Source organism: Rhinopithecus bieti, unplaced genomic scaffold (assembly GCF_001698545.2).
Source record: "Rhinopithecus bieti isolate Rb0 unplaced genomic scaffold, ASM169854v2 scaffold_6946, whole genome shotgun sequence".
Taxonomy (NCBI): domain Eukaryota; kingdom Metazoa; phylum Chordata; class Mammalia; order Primates; family Cercopithecidae; genus Rhinopithecus; species Rhinopithecus bieti.
Window position 1 is genome coordinate 2,905,911 of NW_016805697.1, and position 21,125 is coordinate 2,927,035.

At 38.0% G+C, this 21,125-nt stretch overlaps 1 protein-coding gene across 1 annotated transcript in view; it reads left to right on the plus strand.

Annotated features, from left to right (window-relative positions):
• Positions 1–21,125, plus strand: part of FAF1 (Fas associated factor 1) — a 222,464-nt gene that overhangs the window by 59,461 nt on the left and 141,878 nt on the right. Inside the window, exons 3-6 of the mRNA XM_017873517.1 lie at positions 5,457–5,552; positions 16,897–17,023; positions 18,006–18,069; positions 19,017–19,098. Of these exons, the coding sequence (XP_017729006.1) occupies positions 5,457–5,552; positions 16,897–17,023; positions 18,006–18,069; positions 19,017–19,098 (369 nt within the window). The remainder of the gene's footprint in view (positions 1–5,456; positions 5,553–16,896; positions 17,024–18,005; positions 18,070–19,016; positions 19,099–21,125) is intronic.

The following is a 21,125-nucleotide window of genomic DNA, read 5'->3' on the forward strand; positions in this document are numbered from 1 at the left end:
AAAAAAAAAAAAAAAAAAAAAAAAAAAAAAGGAATGGCCTTAAATGCTCTGAGGACCAAGCTTAAAATGATAATACTGTGTTTTACTAACAACTTGTTAGACATAGCCAGTGATCAGTCATGGTGGTTTACAGGAGTTTTCCTTTGCATATTGTCCTAGTATTTTATTTTCGTATGAAGAATAACATAAAGAATAATACAAGGAAAATATTTTATGCTTTGTTTATTATGTAAAGAAGAAACATCAAAAAGATTCTAAGATTTCACGAAAGAGCTTTTTTGTCTTCTCAGTTGTTTCAAATAATAGTCATCATTATTCATGAAAATTAGTTGCACATGTACACGTTACATAGTTAAGCAGTTCTCAGCTTTTTGGTCTCAGGATCCTTTTTCACTTGTAAAGAAATCATCAAAGACCCCAGAGAGCTTTTGTTTATATAGATTATATTCATTGACATTTACCATTCTAAAAATTAATATTGAAGAAAATGTTTAAGATAACAAGTGAATTACATGTTAATATAAATAGAATTTTACACAAAGTAATTATATTTTCTAAGAATTCAGTAAGTAAAGTGACATTGTTTTTATACTTTTACAAATCTCTTCAATGTCTGTCTAAATAAAAGACAACTGGATTTTTGTGTCTTCCTTCTTCTGCACTTAACCTGTTGTAATGAATTTTTTTTGGTTGAAGATATGAAGAAAATCTGATCTCATACAGATCTGTAGTTGGAAAAGGGAGGAGTATTTTAATAGTCTTTTCAAATAATTATAGCTATTATTCTTTGATACTAAACTAGAACTCGAGAAGTGGTAGTTTCCTAAAGGTTAGTTTTATTTCTTTTATTTTAATTTGTGTGTGTGTGTGTATGTGTGGCATGGAGCTTTCTCATGTAGAGCTAAATGTTACTTTCATTGTAGAATCTGAAACCCTATCAGTATACTTTTTGTATTAATACTTTGTCATAGTGAGATACATTGGTATGCCTCACACTTTGAATTAAACCTTTATCCATAGATAATTTTATAACATTATGCAATCACTGTTCATTTGGAGAATATTGGTCTTGTGAGTTACGCAGATTTTCCAAATGTTGACACATTATATGATATAAAAAATCACATCTATTAATATAACTACTGAGCTCATCACAAAGGCTTTAAGTATTGAGAAGCTGTCAAGCTCATGATGGCTGATAGTTTTAAAACTCTGAATTTTGTGTGGAAACTCAAATTTTGTCATTCGCAATTAATACCGTCAAACCTGTTCCTTGAAGTGGTAGTCTCACTTCATTCATTTTGGAGAAAATATTCAGCAATTAGGGATACTCAATCACAGGTTGAGTACCCATAATCTGGAAATCTGTAACTTTTTAAGCAGCAACATCATGTTGAAAGGAAATGCTCATTGGAGCATTTCAGATTTGGATTTTTAGATTCAGAGTGCTCAACTGTTAGGTATGTATGATGCAAATATTCCAAAATCCAAAACAGTTCTAAGTCTGAAACACCTCTGGTCCCAAGCATTTTGAGTAAGGGATGCTTACCCAAATACCAAATCCAAATAACCAGTTTGTCTGCCCATCATTTGTTTAAGTAGTAATGGTGTTTCATGGAAAAAAAGTGGCTGATTCAGCATATAACTCAAACACAAGTGCTTTTTCTTCAAGCCATCCGTTGTGCTTTGGTATGCTTGTACAAGTGCTTTATACATACTTCCCATTTGTCACATAGAATATTAAAAGACATGTATTACGAGTCAAAATTTAATTAAAAGTAACAATTTTTACTGATCTAACAGGGACATTCTTAAATGAAACTGCCATTTTACAGAGAGTACATGGAACTGGAGATTTTTAACAGTTTGGTGCTACTACCTTAATTTGTGCTGAAGTATCAGCAGATTTGCCCACCGTTGCTTTTTTTAATATCAGTATAAAAACACAGTGCGGCCAGCCATGGTGGCTCACACCTGTAATCCCAGCACTTTGGGAGGCTGAGACGGGCAGTTCACCTGAGGTCAGGAGTTCAAGACCAGCCTGGCCAACGTGTTAAAACCCCATCTCTACAAAGATACAAAAATTAGCCAGGTATGGTGGCACGCACCTGTAATCCCAGCTGCTTTGGAGACTGAAGCAGGAGAATCACTTGAACCTGGGAGGTAGAGGTTGCAGTGAGCCAAGGTCGTACCACCGCACTCCAGCCTGGGTGACAGAGCGAGATTCCCTCTCAAGAAAATAAATAAATAAAACACAGTGAAAAAGCCTAATGCCATTTAAGTATTATTATGAAATAATTTTTTTTNGCTTGAGCCACCGCGCCCGGCCTATTATGAAATAATTTTGACCTAATGGAACTCCTGAAAGAATCTCAAGAACCCTGTGCCTATAGTACGTACTTTGAGAATCACATAGTTGGTGTGTTCCTTTTTTTTTGAGACGGAGTTTCGCTCTTGTTCCCCAGGTTGGAGTGCAGTGACCCAATCTCAGCTCACTGCAACCTCCGCCTCCTGGGTTCAAGCAATTCTCCTGCGTCAGCCTCCCAAGTAGCTGGAATTACAGGCATGAACCACCACGCCCAGCTAATTTTTTTATTTAGTAGAAATGGGGTTTCACCATGTTCATCAGCCTGGTCTCGAATTCTTGACTTCAGGTAATCCGCTGTCCTCAGCCTTCCAAAGTGCTGGGATTACAGGCGTGAGCCACCGTGCCCAGCACGTGAGCCATTGTGCCCAGCACAGTATGTTCTTAACACTAAATACTGTCTGTAAGAAGAAAAGAAAAAACTTCAAGTGGACTTTGAGTATTCACTCACTGATGGAATATCTACTATGTAGCAAGTGTATTCTCATTTAAGCCATCCTCACAGAAAGCCTGTTAGGAAAGGTCATGTTAATTTTATAGAACAAAAAACTTAGCCTTTTTTTTTTTTTTAAAGACAGGTTCTTGCTCTGTCACCTAGGCTAGAATGCAGTGGCATGATCTCAGCTCCCTGCAGCCTTGATCTCCTAGGCTCAGGCAGTCCTCCCATCTCAGCCTCCCTAGTAGCTGGACTATGGGTGTGTGCCACCATGCCCAGCTAATTGTTTTTTCTGTTTTTGGAGACAGGGTCTCACTCTGTGACCCAGACTGGAGTACAGTGGCGTGATCATGGATCACTGCAGCCTTGACCACCTGGGCTCAAGTGATCCTCCTGCCTCAGCAACCCAAGTAGCAGGGACTACAGGTGTGCACCCCAGTACCCAGCTAATCTTTTGTTTATGTTTTTAAAGACAAGATCTCACTATGTTGCCCAAGCTGGTCTTGAACTCCTGAGCTCAAGCTATCCTCCTGACTTGGCCTTGCAAAGTGCTGGAATTACAGGCATGAGCCACCACGCCCAGCCAGGAAACTTAGTTTTGAGATGTAAAATATTGATTTGAGTGAATAGTAGAAGTGAATTTGAACTCAGGACACTCTGAGTTTAAAAGTCCATTCTACACTTAGCTGTCTCCTGTTATTAAATAGAAAAGTTCCTTTAGCAGTCAACAAGAATTTGTTAAGTGCCTGCCTGTCCATGGGTTACTTTTTAACAGAGCAAATTTATTTAATTTTGGTCATTTTTCTTCATATCTTGTCAAAAAATGATTTACCATCCTTATATTTCAATCATTAACAGCTGACAAGAACAATTAAATTCTTGCCTACTACAGCTACTTTTCCTTAAGATGTGGTGCTTAAAAATATAAATACTGTAAAATAATTATGATTTTTGTGAAAAAAAAGGTTTTCTTTGGATAATTTAAATGCATAAACTTTTTGTGTTGAGAGTATAATTATCAATTTTTTTTTTTTTTTTTTTTAAAAAAAAAAGACGGAGTCTCGGCTCTGTCCGGCCCAGGCTGGAGTGCAGTGGGCCGGATCCTCAGCTACTGCAAGCTCTGCCTCCCCGGTTTACGCCATTCTCCTGCCTCAGCCTCCCGAGTAGCTTGGGAGCTAGCAAGCACCTGGCCACCTTGGCCCGGCTAGTTTTTTTGTATTTTTTAGTAGAGACGGGTTTCACTGTGTTAGCCAGGATGGTCTCCGATCTCCTGACCTCGTGGATCCGCCGTCTCGGCCTCCCAAGTGCTGGGATTACAGGCTTGAGCCACTGCGCCCAACCAATTGTCAAATTATTTAATTGGACACATATACTTAAAATAATGTTAATATTATATAATGTTAATTTACAAATACTGCTTTTGTATCTACCCTCACATTTCATGATATTTATTCAAATTCTATAGGCATTTTTTATGTATAAGCATCATCATCACCACTAGGGTCACTTTTTTTTTTCTTTTTGGTTGACATTGTAAAGACTAAATAATTGAATTGAATAAGATAACTATTCTTGTGTTAATTAAGGAACAGGCTAACTTAGAAAGACCCCAAAATACAAGATGACAGTGGGCTTCTCTCATGGAACAGTGTAGGTGAGGAAGGTGTTTCTGCTAAAGTCATGTTTTCTAGAGTCCATCCTTCTCACTGGACATTTTATTTCAAGCCACAGGTATTCTCTACAGACTAGTAAAAAGTAATGTTTGTTGAGCCACTACTGTGTGCTAGGCATTTTCTCACTGCTTTACCCAGAAACTCAACCTTATTATCCCTACACTGTGGAGAAAGTAATAATCAAATACTACCCCTATCTAGGTGTCATTAAGGACAGTTGTAATTTTTTCATTTGCTTATTTTTTTGTTTTGGTTTGGTTTCATTTGTCCTATATATGTATATTCATCATCTTCCCAAGACATTTTTCAAAGAATCTTTTAAAGGCAGGTTTACAAGGACTTTTAATACTTGCAATTGTGAGATTATACCTCTAGGATAAGACAATGTCTTATCATTGTCTTCTTTATTAACCAGTTTTGACAAGTAAACTCTCTGAGAACCTGAAGCATCATTGATTCAGGTTATTTAAGGCTAATCTGTTTAAACAGTGTATTGAAAATGAAGTATTGAAAATGAAGCACCTGTAATAGGAGAACTTTTGTAACTACTCAAATATAAGGCAGCTTCCTTTAGGGTAAAACCTAAACTTAGGTTTTTATATATTTTTGGTATATGTATCTTAGGGAAATGTTAAATTCTGTATCTCACCTACAATTTTATATTTCTATCCTTACTGCCCTCAGAGTTAGGAAACTGAGGTATTATTCTGCTAATCAGAAAAGTAGCAGATGCACATTGAGGCAGTGAGGGATCCTGGAGCCTCAATCTATCATCTAATGAAAATTAGCCTTGGCTACCATAACATCTCATGTGTGGAAGAATTTCAAATTTTCAAAGCCTTCCTGGTAATGCAATACCCAGGATACTAGAGTTAACGTTCTAATCTAGCTTCAGCAATAATAGAAAATACCTGAAAGGTAAAATCCTTTTGTGAAACATGGCCGTGTTTTGTTTACAAATGATGGATTCTACTTTTTGCAGATGTGTCTTGCTGAATCAGGGCTCTCTTACCCCTGCCATCGACTTACAGTGGGAAGAAGATCTTCACCTGCACAGACCCGGGAACAGTCAGAAGAAGTAAGCCTGTTTGCCAGCTTTTCATTGAACAGAAGGCCCATCCCCCACCTACCTGCCCATTTCCCTTTCTTTTTTATCTATCAGAGCAATGAATAGATAAAGTTAATATAGCATTAATTATATCTTGGTAAATTCTTGAAGGCAGAAACTGTCCATGCAAGGTTATTACTAATGTGCTCCTTCTTTCTCTGTTAGTTTTATGTTTCAATAGACAGAATTCAGGTGGATTGGTTGAAATGATTTTTACTTACAACTGTCAGGCTAACAAAGAACTTTCTAGTCTGGGCACAGTCACTCACGCCTGTAATCCCAGCACTTTGGATGGCTGAGGCAGGCAGAGCACATGAGGCCAGGAGTTCGAGACCAGCCTGGCCAACACAGTGAAATCCCGTCTCTACTAAAAATACAAAAATTAGCCAGGTGTGGTGGCGGACACCTGTAATCCCAGCTACTTGGGAGGCTGAGGCATGAGAATTGCTTGAACCCAGGAGGCAGAGGTTGCAGTGAGCCGAGATTGCGCCACTGCACTCCAGCCTGGGCAACAGCATGAGAATGCATCTCAAAAAAGAAAAAAGAAACTTTTTTTGCTGTTGACTGTGTAGTTGAGTAGATTCATGAGGATTGACCCTGAAAGTCCTTTAACTCATTGGGTTGGAGCACTTACTATGAGACAGACACTGTGCTTCATATTTTAGAGAACAAAATGAGTAACACTGTACCTATACCAAAGTGCTCAGAGTCAAGGGTGATAGATAATAAAATAACAGTAGCCGGGTGCAGTGACTCACGCCTGTAATCCCAGCACTTTGAGATGCCAAGGTGAGTGGATCACCTGAGGTCAGGAGTTCAAGACCAGCCTGACCAACGTGGAGAAATTCCATCTCTACTAAAAATACAAAATTAGCCAGGCGTGGTGGTACATGCCTGTAATCCCAGCTACACAGGAAGCTGAGGCAGAAGAATCGTTTGAACGCAGGAGGTGGAGGTTGTAGTGAGCTGAGACTGTGCCATTGCATTCCAGCCTGAGCAATGAGTGAAACTCCATCTCAAAAAATAATAATAAAAAGATAATAATAATAGTGATGGCATAATATAAAAAATGCAGTGATAGTGTTGCACACAAGTGTCCTAAAGAAACATAGAGAAGGGGCAGATGAGATTGAACATGTTTGTGTGTGTGTTGTACCTATTTGGGTCTATGTGAGCCTAAAGAATATATATATATATATATACTTTTTTATTTTTTTTTTTGAGACTGGAGTTTTACTCTTGTTGCCCAGGTTGGAGTGCAATGGCGCGATCTCAGCTCACCGCAACCTCCACCTCCCAGGTTCAAGCGATTCTCCTGCCTCAGCCTACCAAGTAGCTGGGACTACAGGTGCCTGCCACCACACTCGGCTAATTTTTGTATTTTTAATAGAGACGAGGTTTCACTATATTGGCCAGGTTAGTCTCGAACTCCTAACTTCATGATCCACCCCCCCTCGGCCTTCCAAAGTGGTAGGATTACAGGCATGAGTTACCGCGCCCAGCCCGAGCCTAAAGAATATTATGAGGAAATACCTAAATTCTGTTCCATGGCTACAAACAGCACTTTCATGCTCAACTCTGACCCATGGTTATAAGGAAATGGGAAAGAGGGCATGGATGTTTTAACTTACTCATTTAAGAAATACTTATTGAGCTCTTACTATGTGCTAGGAAAAGTCATCACCAAGACTTTAAAAGTGTATACAATGGAGGCCATAACTAAATAGCACACGATGAGCTTTATTTAAACTATATATATATATATATATATATATATATATTTTTTTTTTTTTTTTTTTTTTTTTGAGACAGGGTCTCACCTATCACCCAGCTGAGTGCAGTGCGCACAATCTCGGCTCACTACAACCTCTGCCTCCTGGGTTCGAGTGATTCTTGTGCCTCAGCCTCCCGAGTAGCTGGGATTACAGACATGTGCCACCACACCCGGCTCTTTTTTTGTATTTTTAATAGAGACAGAGTTTCACCATGTTGGCGAGGCTGGTCTTGAACTCCTGACCTCAAACGATCCACCCTTCTTAGCCCTCCAAAGTGCTGGGATTACAAGTTTGAGCCACCATGCCTGGCCTTAAACTAGAATTTTTTAAATTAGAGCACAATTCAAGTATTTAAAAGCTTAGGCTAGTACAATAAAAAAAAATTTCCATTTACATTCTATACAAAAGTGGTTGCTCATTTTTATTTAAACTGCCTATATATTTTGGACACCCATTATGGAAGCGACCACAGGACTTCTTCAGCAATCCTTTGAATATGTACTTAAACATGTGAAAGAGAAATGGAGCTACATAATTGAGGTTGTAGTCTATAATCATCCTGTGAAAATTATACTTTGCCACTCTGGTTTTTAACATTTTTTAGAAAACCACAGAGAAGGAAACTTTTTCCCCTGCTAATAATATGACTGTGCTATATTATACCATACTGTACTTGGTCTGCAAAAATGTTTATTACTTTTCAAGAGACCAAACTTTTTTTTTTTTTTTTTTTTTAAAGCACTTTATCTCACTAGCCCTTGTGAAAGAAAGATAATATTGAGTTTCACTGCTTGGCCGAAATTGCTGGACATAATTTAATGAGATATTTCTTTAAAGTGCTTGAGTCTGTTTTTAATGGCCAGAGTAGGTCATACTTCCACTCTTTAATGGATAAATCCACTAACATTAAAAGGTGGCTAACTAGCCCCAACCAAAATTTTTAATTATTTTGTGTCCTATCTGAGAGGTGACAGGTAACTTTCACTTCATTTATTTCCTTCTCTCACCCTCACCATTATATGTGTTATTTGGGTGGTCCCATCAGCAGAGAGAAGCCAGTTCCATATAATGAAGAGCAGTGTTTGTAAGGCTAGCACACTATTTAGGTTATTTTGAGAAAATGGTAGTGTGGGATTGGGAGGCTTTGCCAAACTAAAACAGTCACAACCTCAGTAATATCTTATTATTACTGAGTAATAATATCTTATTATTAGGAGTTCTGCCCTCCTATAATAACCTATAAGTTTCATTTTTGAGCAGCTTTTTCTGTTGTCTTTAAGTTGAAATACGTGTAATTGTACCTTCTACCCAGTGATTCTGCTGCTTTTCCGATTCTACTCTTCTCCTACATGACTTTGTGTGTTTTAAGACAATCATCTTTTTTTTTTTTTTTTTTTTTTGAGACAGTCTTGCTCTGTTGCCCAGGCTAAAGTGCAGTGGCACAATCTTAGCTCACTGCAGCCTCCTCCCCACGGGTTCAAGCAATTATCGTGCCTCAGCCTCCCAAGTAGCTGGGACTACAGACATGTGCCACCATGCCCAGCTAATTTTTGCATTTTGAGTAGAGACGGGGTTTTGCCATGTTGGCCAAACTGGTTTTGAGCTCCTTACCTCAAGTGATTTGCCCTCCTTGGCCTCTCAAAGTGCTGGGTTTATAGGTGTGAGTCACCGCACCTAGCCAACAATAATCATTTTGCTATTGACTTTCTTAAACTTTGAGTTAGGAAGGAAATATTTGAGACCAGCAGTTACATTCAAGTTTTAGATTTTATGGATTGTAGTTGTATGTCCTTTAGCTGGGATAATTTTGATTCTTACATCATATCTCTGGCCCTACAGACACAGTTTCTTTATGATCATTTAATTTTTTTTTTTTTTCTCATCCTCCCCTTGTTCCTGAGCCTCCGTTTAATGATTTTCCCATATTTCTGGATACCTAGCTAGGCAATTTATCCTCAGTTGCTTGGGTGAGACAGTGTGGGAGCCTTGTTGACCCTGCCTCCTTGGGAATTGTTCAGTTCTCAGTTGACAATGGAGAAGGAGAGGCAGTCCAAAAACTTAACAACAAAGAAAGTTTTAATGTAATGTTAAAAGCATTAGTTTATAACTATGGTTAAAGAAACATTTATTGAATGCTCACTATGTACTAGTCAGATGAATATAAATTGATAATTTTGTGTTATATGATTAATGAGAAAATTGAGGCAAACATGAGATGCTAGAGAAGTATAGATAATGGGGGTGGGTTGTAACTTTCAAGAATGTTTGCAGGCAAGAACCTTGTTTGCCTTTCTCCCCTCTGTAGCTCTAACACCTAGCATAGTGCCTGGCATGTAACAGACACAGAGTAGTTATTTGTAAATGAATTTTTTTTTAAATAAAGAAAATAAAAGAAAAAAAGACTAGAGGAGGTGACATCCAAATTGGATTATAAAGAATGAGTCACAGCCAAATAAAGAATCAAAGGAATCATATTCCATTCATTCCATTCAGAGAAAAAAAGCATGATTTGACGTAGCAAATTAGAAGATATAAGTGTAGGTAGGGTTGCTGTTAGTGCAGAAGAAAGTGGGGGGGGAAGGAAGATAAGAGATGAGGTGAAAGTGAGTAAGTCTTATATGACACATTGAGAACTTGAACTGTAGAAAGCAGTAAAAGACTTTTTGTTTTTTCCTGAGATGGAGTCTCACTCTGTTGCCCAGACTGGAGTGCAGTGGTGCAATCTCAGCTCACTGCAACCTCCACCTCTCGGGTGCAGGCTGTTCTCATGCCTCAGCCTCCCGAGTAACTGGGATTATCACCATGACTGGTGAAATTTTTGTATTTTTTAGTAGACGGGGTTTCCCCATGTTGGCCAGGCTGGTAACTCCTGACCTCAAGTGATCCACCTGCCACAGCCTTCCAAAGTGCTGGGATTGCAGACATGAGCCACCGCACCTGGCCAGCAGTAAAAGACTTTTAAGTGGGGAGTGATATCTCCCCACAAATACACATTTTAATGAAGAGTACTCTACTGTGCACAGGCTAGATTTAAGGGAAACAAGACAGAAGACAGAGAAATCAGGTATGAGTCTGTTGTACTAGTACAAGCAAGAGATAATGGAATCCTCAATGTAATACAGCACATTAACAGAATGAAGGAAAAAAACATGTCATCATCTGCATTTGACAACATTCAACACCCTTTCATGGTAAAACTAAGAATAGAAGAAAACTACTTCAACGTAATAAAACACATATGTGAAAAACTCACAGCAAACATCATAGTCAAGATTGAAAGACTGAAAAACTTTTCCTCTAAAATCAGGAACAAGATAAGAATGACCCCTTTCTCTTTTTTTTGAGACAGAGTCTCGCTCTGTTGCCCAGGCTGGAGTGCAGTGGCGCAATCTCGGCTCACTGCAACCTCCACCTCCTGGGTTCGAATCATTCTCCTGCCTCAGCCTCCCAAGTAGCTGGGACTACAGGAGTACACCATCACACCCAGCTAATTTTTGTAATTTCAGTACAGACGGGGTTTCACCATATTGGTCAGGCTGGTCTCGAACTCCTGACCTCAGGTGATCCACCTGCCTCGGCCTCCCAAAGTGCTGGGACTACAGGCATGAGCCACCGCACCCTGCCCAGAATGACCCCTTTCACCACTTCTATTTGACATAGTACTGGAAGTTCTGGCCAGGGCAATTAGGCAAGAAAAATAAAAAGAAAAAAAGGAAGAATTAAAATAATCTCTGTTCACAGATGATATGATTTTATATGTAGACAACTCCAAAGATTACATTTTTTAAAAAACTATTGGAACTAAAAAATGAATTCAGCAAAATACCAGGATACAAAGTCAACACACAAAAATCACTTGCCTTTCTATAAACCAACAGTCAACAAGTTGAATAGAAAATTAGAAAAACAATTCCAATGACAACAGCATCAAACAGAATAATACTTAGGAATTAACGAATAAAAGAAGTGGAAGACTTGTACTATGAAAGCTACCAAACATTGCTGAAAAATTAAAGAAGATATAAATAAATGGAAACACATTTCATGTATATGGGTTGGAAGGCTTAATATTGTTCAAATGTCCATAGTGCCCAAAGCAGTCTACAGAAATCCCTATCAAAATTCCAATGACGGTTTTTTTGCAGAAATAGAAAAACTTATCCCAAAATTCATATGGAATTTCAAGGGACCTTGAGTAGCCAAAAACAGTCCTGAAAGAGAACAAAGCTGGAGGACTCACTCTTCCTGATTTCAGTGTTTAGTAAAAAGATATAGTAATCGAAACAGTGCAGTGCTAGTATAAAGACTAACATATAGACCAATGGAATATAATAGAGAGCCTCAGCACACCAGCATTTTATGATAAAATGGTTTTTGACAAGGGCACTAATCCCATTCAGTGGAGAAAGGGTAGTTTTTTCAACAAATGGTACTGGGAAAACTAGATATCCACATGCAAAAGAATGAAGTTGAACCCTTACCTAATATCATATGCAAAAATAAACTCAAAATACATGAAAGACTTAACTGTAAGATCTAAAACAATACAACTGTTAAAAGAAAACATAGGGCAAAAGTTTTGTGACATTGGATTTGGCAATGATGTCTTGGGTATGACACTAATGGCACAGGTAACAAAAGAAAAAATAGAGAAATTGGACTTTGTGAAAATTAAAAAGTTTTGTGCATCAAAAAATACTAGCAATGGGGTTAAAAAGGCAACCCATAGAATAGGAGAAAGTATTTGCAAATCATACATCTGATATGGGATCAAAGTCTATAAAATATAGAGAACTCCTAAAACTAAGTAATATAACAACCCAGTTAAAAAATGGGCAAAGACCCAGAGCTGCAAGACTGCTACCGCTGTAGTTGTTCTGGCCTGGGAACCCAGCCCAGCAGCCTTGACAGTCTCTGGGTGTGTGACCTACCACTCCTCTCCCTCCCGTCTACCTGGAGTCACCTGAGCTGCTCCTGCTTGGGTCTAGAATCCCTCCTCAGCAGAGTTCATATTTTTCAGGTTCCTAAGCACCTGAAATCCCTCTGTCCCAGAGCCACCCCAGCTGCTGCCTCCATGGGTTCTTTGGCCCGGGGACACAGCACAGCTACTGCATGTGTGCCTGAAAACAGCTCTGTGACCACTCATCACAGGCTTCACACCCACCACTACATGTACCTGAGGCTTACCCCAGCAGCTAGGCTACTGCATGCTGTCAGCCCTGGCTGCCACAGTTTTATGTGTATAAGTAGCTGATCCTGCCCTTGGCTCCTGCCCCTACCACGGTGCTTGCAATCACAGATGGCCCTGCAGCTGCCCACATATGCACAGATAGTCTAATTCCTGTCACCAAACCCTAGCTGGCCCCTGCAATTTAGCATAAGCAAGCTTCCAGCCCTGACCATCCCACGTGTGCTCTTACAGTCTTCCCCATCTCCTGTTTCTGTCTCCAGCACTGACCCCAGTGCATGAGCCTACATCTGGATCTGCTGCCAGAGGCATGTCTGCAGCCAGCCTCCACCAGAGGATGTGCATTTCACTGGCTCTGGCCTTCATTGTTGCTAGCCATGGCCCTTTGTTGCTGGACACAGAGGCACAGCAGAGGACTCCAGTAGCCCTTGCAGCCTCTGCAGACCTCCCACAACTTTTGCCATCAAAGATCACACAGGTGCCAATGTCACAGACTCTTAACTGTCTGAGCTGACAAGACTCAGTGTCCCCCCTAGACCTCAAGTCACCGCACACACCACACTTGGTATCTTGTGCCCTTAGACCCAGTGCCATGCCCCAGAGTGCCTCTTTCCTTCCCTACCCTCTCTCCACACCCACAGGTGAAGGTCTGTCCTTACTGATGGCAGCTCATAAAGTCAGGAAGAGGTAACTTTTTCATCAAATGCACACATACCTTTGCAAGAATACAAGGATCATAAGGAATTTGGGAAAGATGATACCACCAAAGGAACACAATAAACTCTAGTAACTGACCCCAAAGAATTAGAGATACATGAATTGCCTGAAAAATAGTTTAAAATAAGTTTACATTCAGCCTGGGCAAGTAGTGAGACCCTGTCTATACAAAATATATAAAAATTAGCTGGATGTAGTGGCACGTACTGAAACTTCCACCTCCCACGTTCAAGCGATTCTCCTGCGTCATCCCCCCAAGTAACTGGGATTACAGGCATCTGCCACCGCAGCAGGCTAATTTTTGTGTTTTTAGTAGAGATAGGGCACCACGTTTGCCAGGCTGGTCTCGAACTCCTGACCTTAAGTGATTTGCCTGCCTCGGCTCTGAAAGTGCTGGGATTACAGGCATGAGCCACCACTCCTGGCTGTGCTAGTTTTTAACATAGTGCCTTGACATAATAGGTAGTTGGTGAATGTTGCTGACAGGAACATCTATTTCAATTATAAGCTTGCTTTAATGCCAGTTATGAGTTCTAAATTTTTGCCTTAAACAGTTTAGTTATCATCTCCTCCAGGAAGTTTTTCCTGATTCCTGCCGCCTATGATTTAGGTCTTCTCTTCTTAATTTACATGTCATAGCACTAATCACTCTGTTTATAATATATGATGCTCCTTGAGAGAGGATATACTGTATCTTTCACACAGGGCCAAACCGTGTAGCACTTAACAGTGATTTGTAAATGTTTGTTAAATGTTAAAGGTAATAAATGAATGCAATAAACAGCCCAAAATATAATCACTAATTTTTTAGCTGTTTTTAAAATTATGAATAAGTACCTTTTCTGGATTTAAAGAATTTTAGGGAAGCCATGACAGATACCAAGAGATTATCTATTCTCATCAGCAAACATTAATGAAAAAAAGTTTGTTTATCTTATTTTTTAGAAAAAGCTCTTTATAACCTGTTAGATGGCTGATAAGAAAATATGCAGAGACTGGGAGTTCCTTATACATAATTAAATAGTTCATTCTTACAGATATTTCAATAATTCATATTTGAAATATACTTTTTTCAACAAAATTGGCTTTTTAGATACCTCCCTTTGAAGATGTTGTAGTTACAGGATTTTGTTTTCTGGGATTTTAAGAGGTTTGGATATTCTATACTTTGTGAAGGGAAAATGAATAATGGAGACACATGGAGAATATTAAAATCACTATCTTAGTATGAAGCAAGGTCCTGTTGTTATAGAAGGAGCTAATTTATTGAATGGGATTTGGAGAAAGAGGATAGATGTGGGACAGTAAAGTAAAAGGGGTAAGTATAGAAAGATGTATATGTAGAATAGTCCCTTTTTTCTCCCCTGTGTCTCCCACCCCTTGTTCTTAACCTGATGCCTCAAAGGAAGGGGTGAGTACTAGGCAAGATTAAGAAAAGACTGAGATGATAGCTTACTGGATAGAGGATGTAAGAAGATTTGTCATACTGGTCCTTTGTTTCTTTTCAGTTGCCTGTGAACCTGACTAGGCACTGTAAAAGAACATGTGGTATATCTTATCAATCTTGAGCCTTTACCTGTTAAAGCCTCAAATTTAAAGGGAACTTCATGCTTCATATATTTGACTGCCTGAAACACAGAGGGAACTCAAGCACTGTTGTCCTAGTAAATATGTTGTTTTGTGGAGGAGGCTCCTTCACTGCTCTAAAATGAGACGGCATTGTGGATTTTTAAGCTGTTGACTAGCTTAAACCAGGAGGAGATCTTAGATCTATGAACAAACTATTAAGGGAGGAGAACCAGTGTTTCTGTGAGAAATAGAGTAAAGATAGCAGGTAAATGCTTAAGGGAAGGACCATTTATTTATTCATCCAACAAATGTATCTTCATTATCTTGTCTATTCAAAGCATTAGAAAGATTGTCTTAAAGTTGAGAGGGAAAATATTATAATTATGATTCTCTGCATTAATACTTGGGTATGCTGAGGAGGAAATGCTGACATTTGACACTAAGTCAAATGAGAAATATCTTGACTTCCTCATTCGGAACTCTTAGAATCACTAGATTAGCAGTTTTAAAAAGTGTTTCATAGGATCTGAGATCCTTTGGCAATACCCCAGATGTCAACAGATACAAGGAAGAAAAGGCCAACTCCGAGAGCATTAAGCTCCCCACTGACCTCTCCCTGTATCAACCAGAGTAGTCCTACTTTTATGTATTGTAATAGCCTGTTTGGGCCTAGGGGAAGGAGGTAACCCTGTGAAAATAAGTTAGAAAACTGCCGATAACAGACTTTTAAGATCCTTCCAGCTTTAAAATCTATGATTCAACAACTGTCTGACCTCTGACATTCCCTCTAGCTAAATTTTTATGAGTCCTTTTTTTTTTTTTTTTTGAGGCAGGGTCTCATTCTGTCACTTAGGCTAGAGTGCAGTGATGCAAACAAGGCTCATTGCAGCCTTGACCTCGTGGACTCAAGTGATCCTCCTGCCTCAGCCTCCCAAGTAACTAGGACCACAGGTGCACACCATCATGCCCAACTTTTCTCCTTTTTTTTTTTGTAGAGATGAGGTCTGGCAATGTTGCCCAGGCTGATTATGAGTCTTAGATTTTGTTTCTCTTAATGCTCTTCTGGCAAAATATTTATGTTATGTTAGGTTATTCTGCATAGACTGAAGTATCAATTACTTTCCCCATTTTATAACTTAAGTACATAGTGCCACATTTTAAAAGATAGAAATTTTATTTACTAAGTAGTATTTATAGACTTCATTTATTGAACATAGGACAGACAAGCATGTAGCCAGATATCTTGCTTGGACCCTCTTCTTACCCAAGGCATGAATATTCAGCAGTACTTACAGCCCAGTCCAAAAGTTTTACATCTCAGTATTTCAGAATCACATTCTAACCTAGAGAATAACAGCCTAGTTCTTTGAAGCAGATGTTTTTAATACCTTTTCAATTGATGTTGCTAAAAACAAAATAAACAGAGCATAATCATCAGTGCTCAGCAGGTAGTAAATTCTCAATAATTTTTACTGAATTAAAACATTATTATTACAACTCATAGGTAAAACATTGTTATTACATCTCATCTTCAGTTTACAAAGAGCTTTCATATATAGTGTATTTCATGTTATCCGTAACAATGTGAGGATAGTGTACCATATTTCACGAAGAGAAACCTGAGAACCACTGCAGTAAGGAAGTGGAAAGTTTGAAAATGCTACCATTGCTTCTACCTACCAAATATAAATTTGTGTGAACTTTTTGAGAGACTCAATAGCTTATTTTGTCTCTGACTTCTCCAGTTGTGCCCATTTTCTCATTTGTTTTGCACTTAATTGTGTACTATATGCTGGGGAAGAAACAGACAAAAATCCCTGTCTTTATTTAGTTTGTAAACATTCTTCATTTTCCCTCAGTCTCCAGCCTTCGGTCTACAGGTATCAGAGAAAGTTTAGAAAGTATGTAAGCCTTACAAGGAAAAAATAGTAAGCTTTACTCTAGCAAATGAGTTTATTTGATAAAAATTTTATAATGCTTATGTCTTGTTGTTACTATATAACTTATTCTTAGAATTTGATATGCCAAAATCAATATGAAACTAATCAGGACTTTCCTTAAATAGCAAAGCACCGATGTTCATATGGTTAGTGATAGCGATGGAGATGACTTTGAAGATGCTACAGAATTTGGGGTGGATGATGGAGAAGTATTTGGCATGGCGTCATCTGCCTTGAGAAAATCTCCAATGAGTGAGTATTAATAGTTCTTTGGGTCCAGCAATAGAATTCTTTCTTCTAGTCCACAAACTTATGAAGAACGTTAAACTTAAACGTCTCTTACTGACCTCCAGTAAGATAAGATAAAAGAGAGTAAGGGGAGATAAAATAATAGAGAGTAAGCATTCTTCATTAAAACCAGAGCCTTTTGAATTTTGATTTTATTAAACTCAAAAATTCTCAGTGCATTAGGAAAATTCATTAAAAACGCAAGGTAGTGTAACTTTTGTTTTACATGTATAATTAATTATGACTGTCTCTCTTTAAACCTAGAGGCTGATTAACAAACAGGTGTACTTTCTGTGACTGGTACTTGTTTCCCCACATCTTATTAGAGATACCAGTTTTAAGAGTAGTAATGTTACTCTTCTATTCAACAGTACCCATCTTTGGAAGGAGAAAAGTAAACTAAATGTGCCATCTGTTTCGCTTCCACTTACAAGATGCGTACTCTAGAATAACAAGACATGCTACATGCAGAATGACCACTAAAATAATAATGACCTATTTACTTTGTGAAATTAGAGAACTCCTGTAGGCAGAAATAGATGTGATGTTTACATAAAATTGGTTATTTTCCCAATTAATGAAGTCTTTAATATCAGACCCATTTAATATAATTTAGTCACAAGATGTCTATTTCAAGAAAACATTGAAATCCTAAATGACAACTGGGCACATATTTTAAATGCTTAGCAGGATTGTGTCAGCTGGTTTTTCAAAATTTATGAGCTTGGAATATTTTAAGGTTCTTTTTGATTCTGGTTTGATGAGATCTAATATATGTTGAGTTAAACTGTCCCCTCAGATATATCACAGAAGCTAAAATTTAATTTTATTTCCTCTTTATTGATTAAATATATTTCTTATATGTGGGATTAGATGTTATGTTTGTTTTTTGTGTCTATTTGTTTTGTTTTTTTTGTTTTTGTTTTTTCTTTTGTTTGTTTTTTAGTGCCAGAAAACGCAGAAAATGAAGGAGATGCCTTATTACAATTTACAGCAGAGTTTTCTTCAAGGTAGGGTTAGGATATTAACTATATAAAATTGATGCTGTTTTATGCTACTGTGGTTTTTCTTGGGCAATTTTAATTATAGATTGTTTAAAATTTCTCCTTAAAGTATTCAAAGGATATACTTGTTAATTTATGTAGTCCTAATGGTGAAACACATAAATAACTAGTAAACCATTTATACCACTTCAGAGATGGATTCAACTTATTTCTCTATCTTTATGGACGTTCAATAAATGGATCCTAATTTAATATTTTATTATATTCCCAAAGGACTAGGATATAGGATACTGATTTTAGTATATCTTAGGACAGTCAAATGGAAAGTCCTTTAACATAATATTAAATTTAAAAATACTTTAAGCATTTTAAATCCAAGTGAATTTTTTATTTTGATTTTTTTCTTTTGGAATTGTTTTACATTTCTTCCTTAAGTGTCAAATATAAAATGTTTTATATGCATTTGAGAGTCTGCTGAGGTGTTCAAATATAAAGAGAATTAATATTTAATCCTCAATTTGGTGTAAATGATATTGTTTTAGTGATATTTTCTGTTGAAATATAATATGGAAACTTTTAAAAGAAAGTTTCTTCCCTCTATTGGAATTCTGGAATAAATGAACTGAAGTGGGAAAATAAAGTTAATGTAACTGGGAAAATCAGATGAAAGTGAGTAACCAAGAATTTCTTCTTATAAATGGCATGGTTTTATAGCACTTATTAAATTCATTTGCTAAGTGTACTTAAAATTCCAGCATTTAGTATGTCGGTATAGGCCAAGAAGAATTCTAAAAATGAATGAAGCTCATTTTCAAGCTTTTAAAGAAATGTTTTATGTTTAGTATGTACTGGACATTAGCCCCAGCATTTACTTAAAAGTCATTGATTAGACTTGTGAAATTTGAAGTGAATTTGAAATGTATTTTAATTAATAGAGTCAATTTTTCCTATAGATATGGTGATTGCCATCCTGTATTTTTTATTGGCTCATTAGAAGCTGCTTTTCAAGAGGCCTTCTATGTGAAAGCCCGAGATGTAAGTAGATGTAACTTTTCTGATTAAAAGTGCATCCCACAGGTTTACCACTAGGGCTGAGGCAATGCTTAAATGTTTTCTGTTCTTGTTTTTGGTTTTTTCCAAAAACATGGAACTCTTCACAAATTTATGTCATCATTGTGCATGGGCCATGCTAATCTTCTAAGTCCCATTTTAGTATATGTGCTGCCGGAGCAAGCACCATTTTCTGTTTTCATTTTGAGATTGGAGACTTCATTTGTTTCTGGTTCATCTACTAACCTAGTCTTCACCAAGATGCCCATTTCACAACGGACATTAATGTGATAGGGGTACTGCTGGCTCTTGCAAAAGGTCTTGTGAAGCACTGAAATAAGGTTTTTTTAAAATGGGAAAAAGGTAGACATGCTTAAAAAGGACCAGGCTATGTATTTCTATTATTTTCAGTTATGCAAATGACTAGTTCTTGATAGATTTGTTCTTTATTCTTTTCCCAAAATGATTATTCTATGTAGTGATATATATCTAACAACAGCAATATTTTTCCCCAAATGTCACTTTGGGCCCCCACCCCCCCACCAAAAAAAAAGGTTTCAGCCATAGAAATGAACTTTGTGATCTTGAAGTCTGTAACAAGAAGCCCATAACAAGAATTTAGAAGATAAATTTTGAGCAAGAAGATTCTAATCACTATTTGTATGTCGTCACAACAGTCAAGACATCAGTAATCTGGCTCCTGCCTATCTATGTCGCTTCAGCTCTTCCTGTTCCCTGCCTCACACTTAATAAATCTGGCAATAGTGTGCCATTTGTATTTCCCCATAATCTTACTCTTTCTTCATGCTTCCCCACTGCTAGAAATGCCTTTCATCCTGCTCTTTTTTTTTTTTTTTTTTTTTTTTTTTTGAGACGGAGTCTTGCTCTGTCGCCCAGGCTGGAGTGCAGTGGCCGGATCTCAGCTCACTGCAAGCTCCGCCTCCCGGGTTTACGCCATTCTCCTGCCTCAGCCTCCCGAGTAGCTGGGACTACAGGCGCCCGCCACCTCGCCCGGCTAGTTTTTTATATTTTTTAGTAGAGACGGGGTTTCACCATATTAGCCAGGATGGTCTCGATCTCCTGACCTCGTGATCCGCCTGTCTCGGCCTCCCAAAGTGCAGGGATTACAGGCTTGAGCCACCGCGCCCGGCCTCATCCTGCTCTTTGCCTGGATGACGACTCCTCTTCCTCTGAAACTTACCTTTTCCAGCTCCTCCCCTTCTCTCACATTGGCAGCACCTACCCCTTTAGCACTTCCCAGTGAAAAACCCTCAGCTTATCTCTTATTGTTACACTTAACACAGTGTTTATAATTATCCAGTCTACATATGTCTTCCCAGGAGTTTTGATTTTCTTTTGACAGGAACTATCCTTTATGTCCCTCTACTTAGTAAAAATTCAGTAAATGTTTAATAAATAAAAGAATAAAGAAAGGGAAGAAGGAAAGAATAGCGTGTACATGGAGTAGAGGGAAAAGCTGTTGGAATTAAAGAGGGCAAGAAGTTTGAGAACAGAGTGCAAGGATGCCTCTGAGATTTCTATTTTCTAGATTATGTTAAATTCTGTTACAAAGAAAATTCATTTAAAATAAATTTTAAAATCAGATTCCAAGATGATTAATCAAATTAGAGCTATAATTGACAGTCTAATGAATTTAGAGTAAGAAGCTATTCTTTACCTTAAGAATAGCAGAATAGTCCTTTTAAAAGCTGTTTTAAGCAATTATGTTTCACCTGTTAAATCTATATAAAATGGCTATTTTAAAGAAATGCATGTTTATGGTAATATGTTTATGGTGTTCATAAATACAGGTTTATGGAAAATACTGAGCTGGATGTGATGGCTCATGCCTGTAATCCAGCAATTTTGGAAGCCACTGCGAGTGGATCTCTTGAGCTCAGGAGTTCAAGATCAGCCTGGGCAACCTGGTGAAACCTCATCTTTACAAAAAAATCATACAAAAATTAGCCAGGCATGGTGGCACATGCCTCTAGTCCCAGCTACTTGGGGGA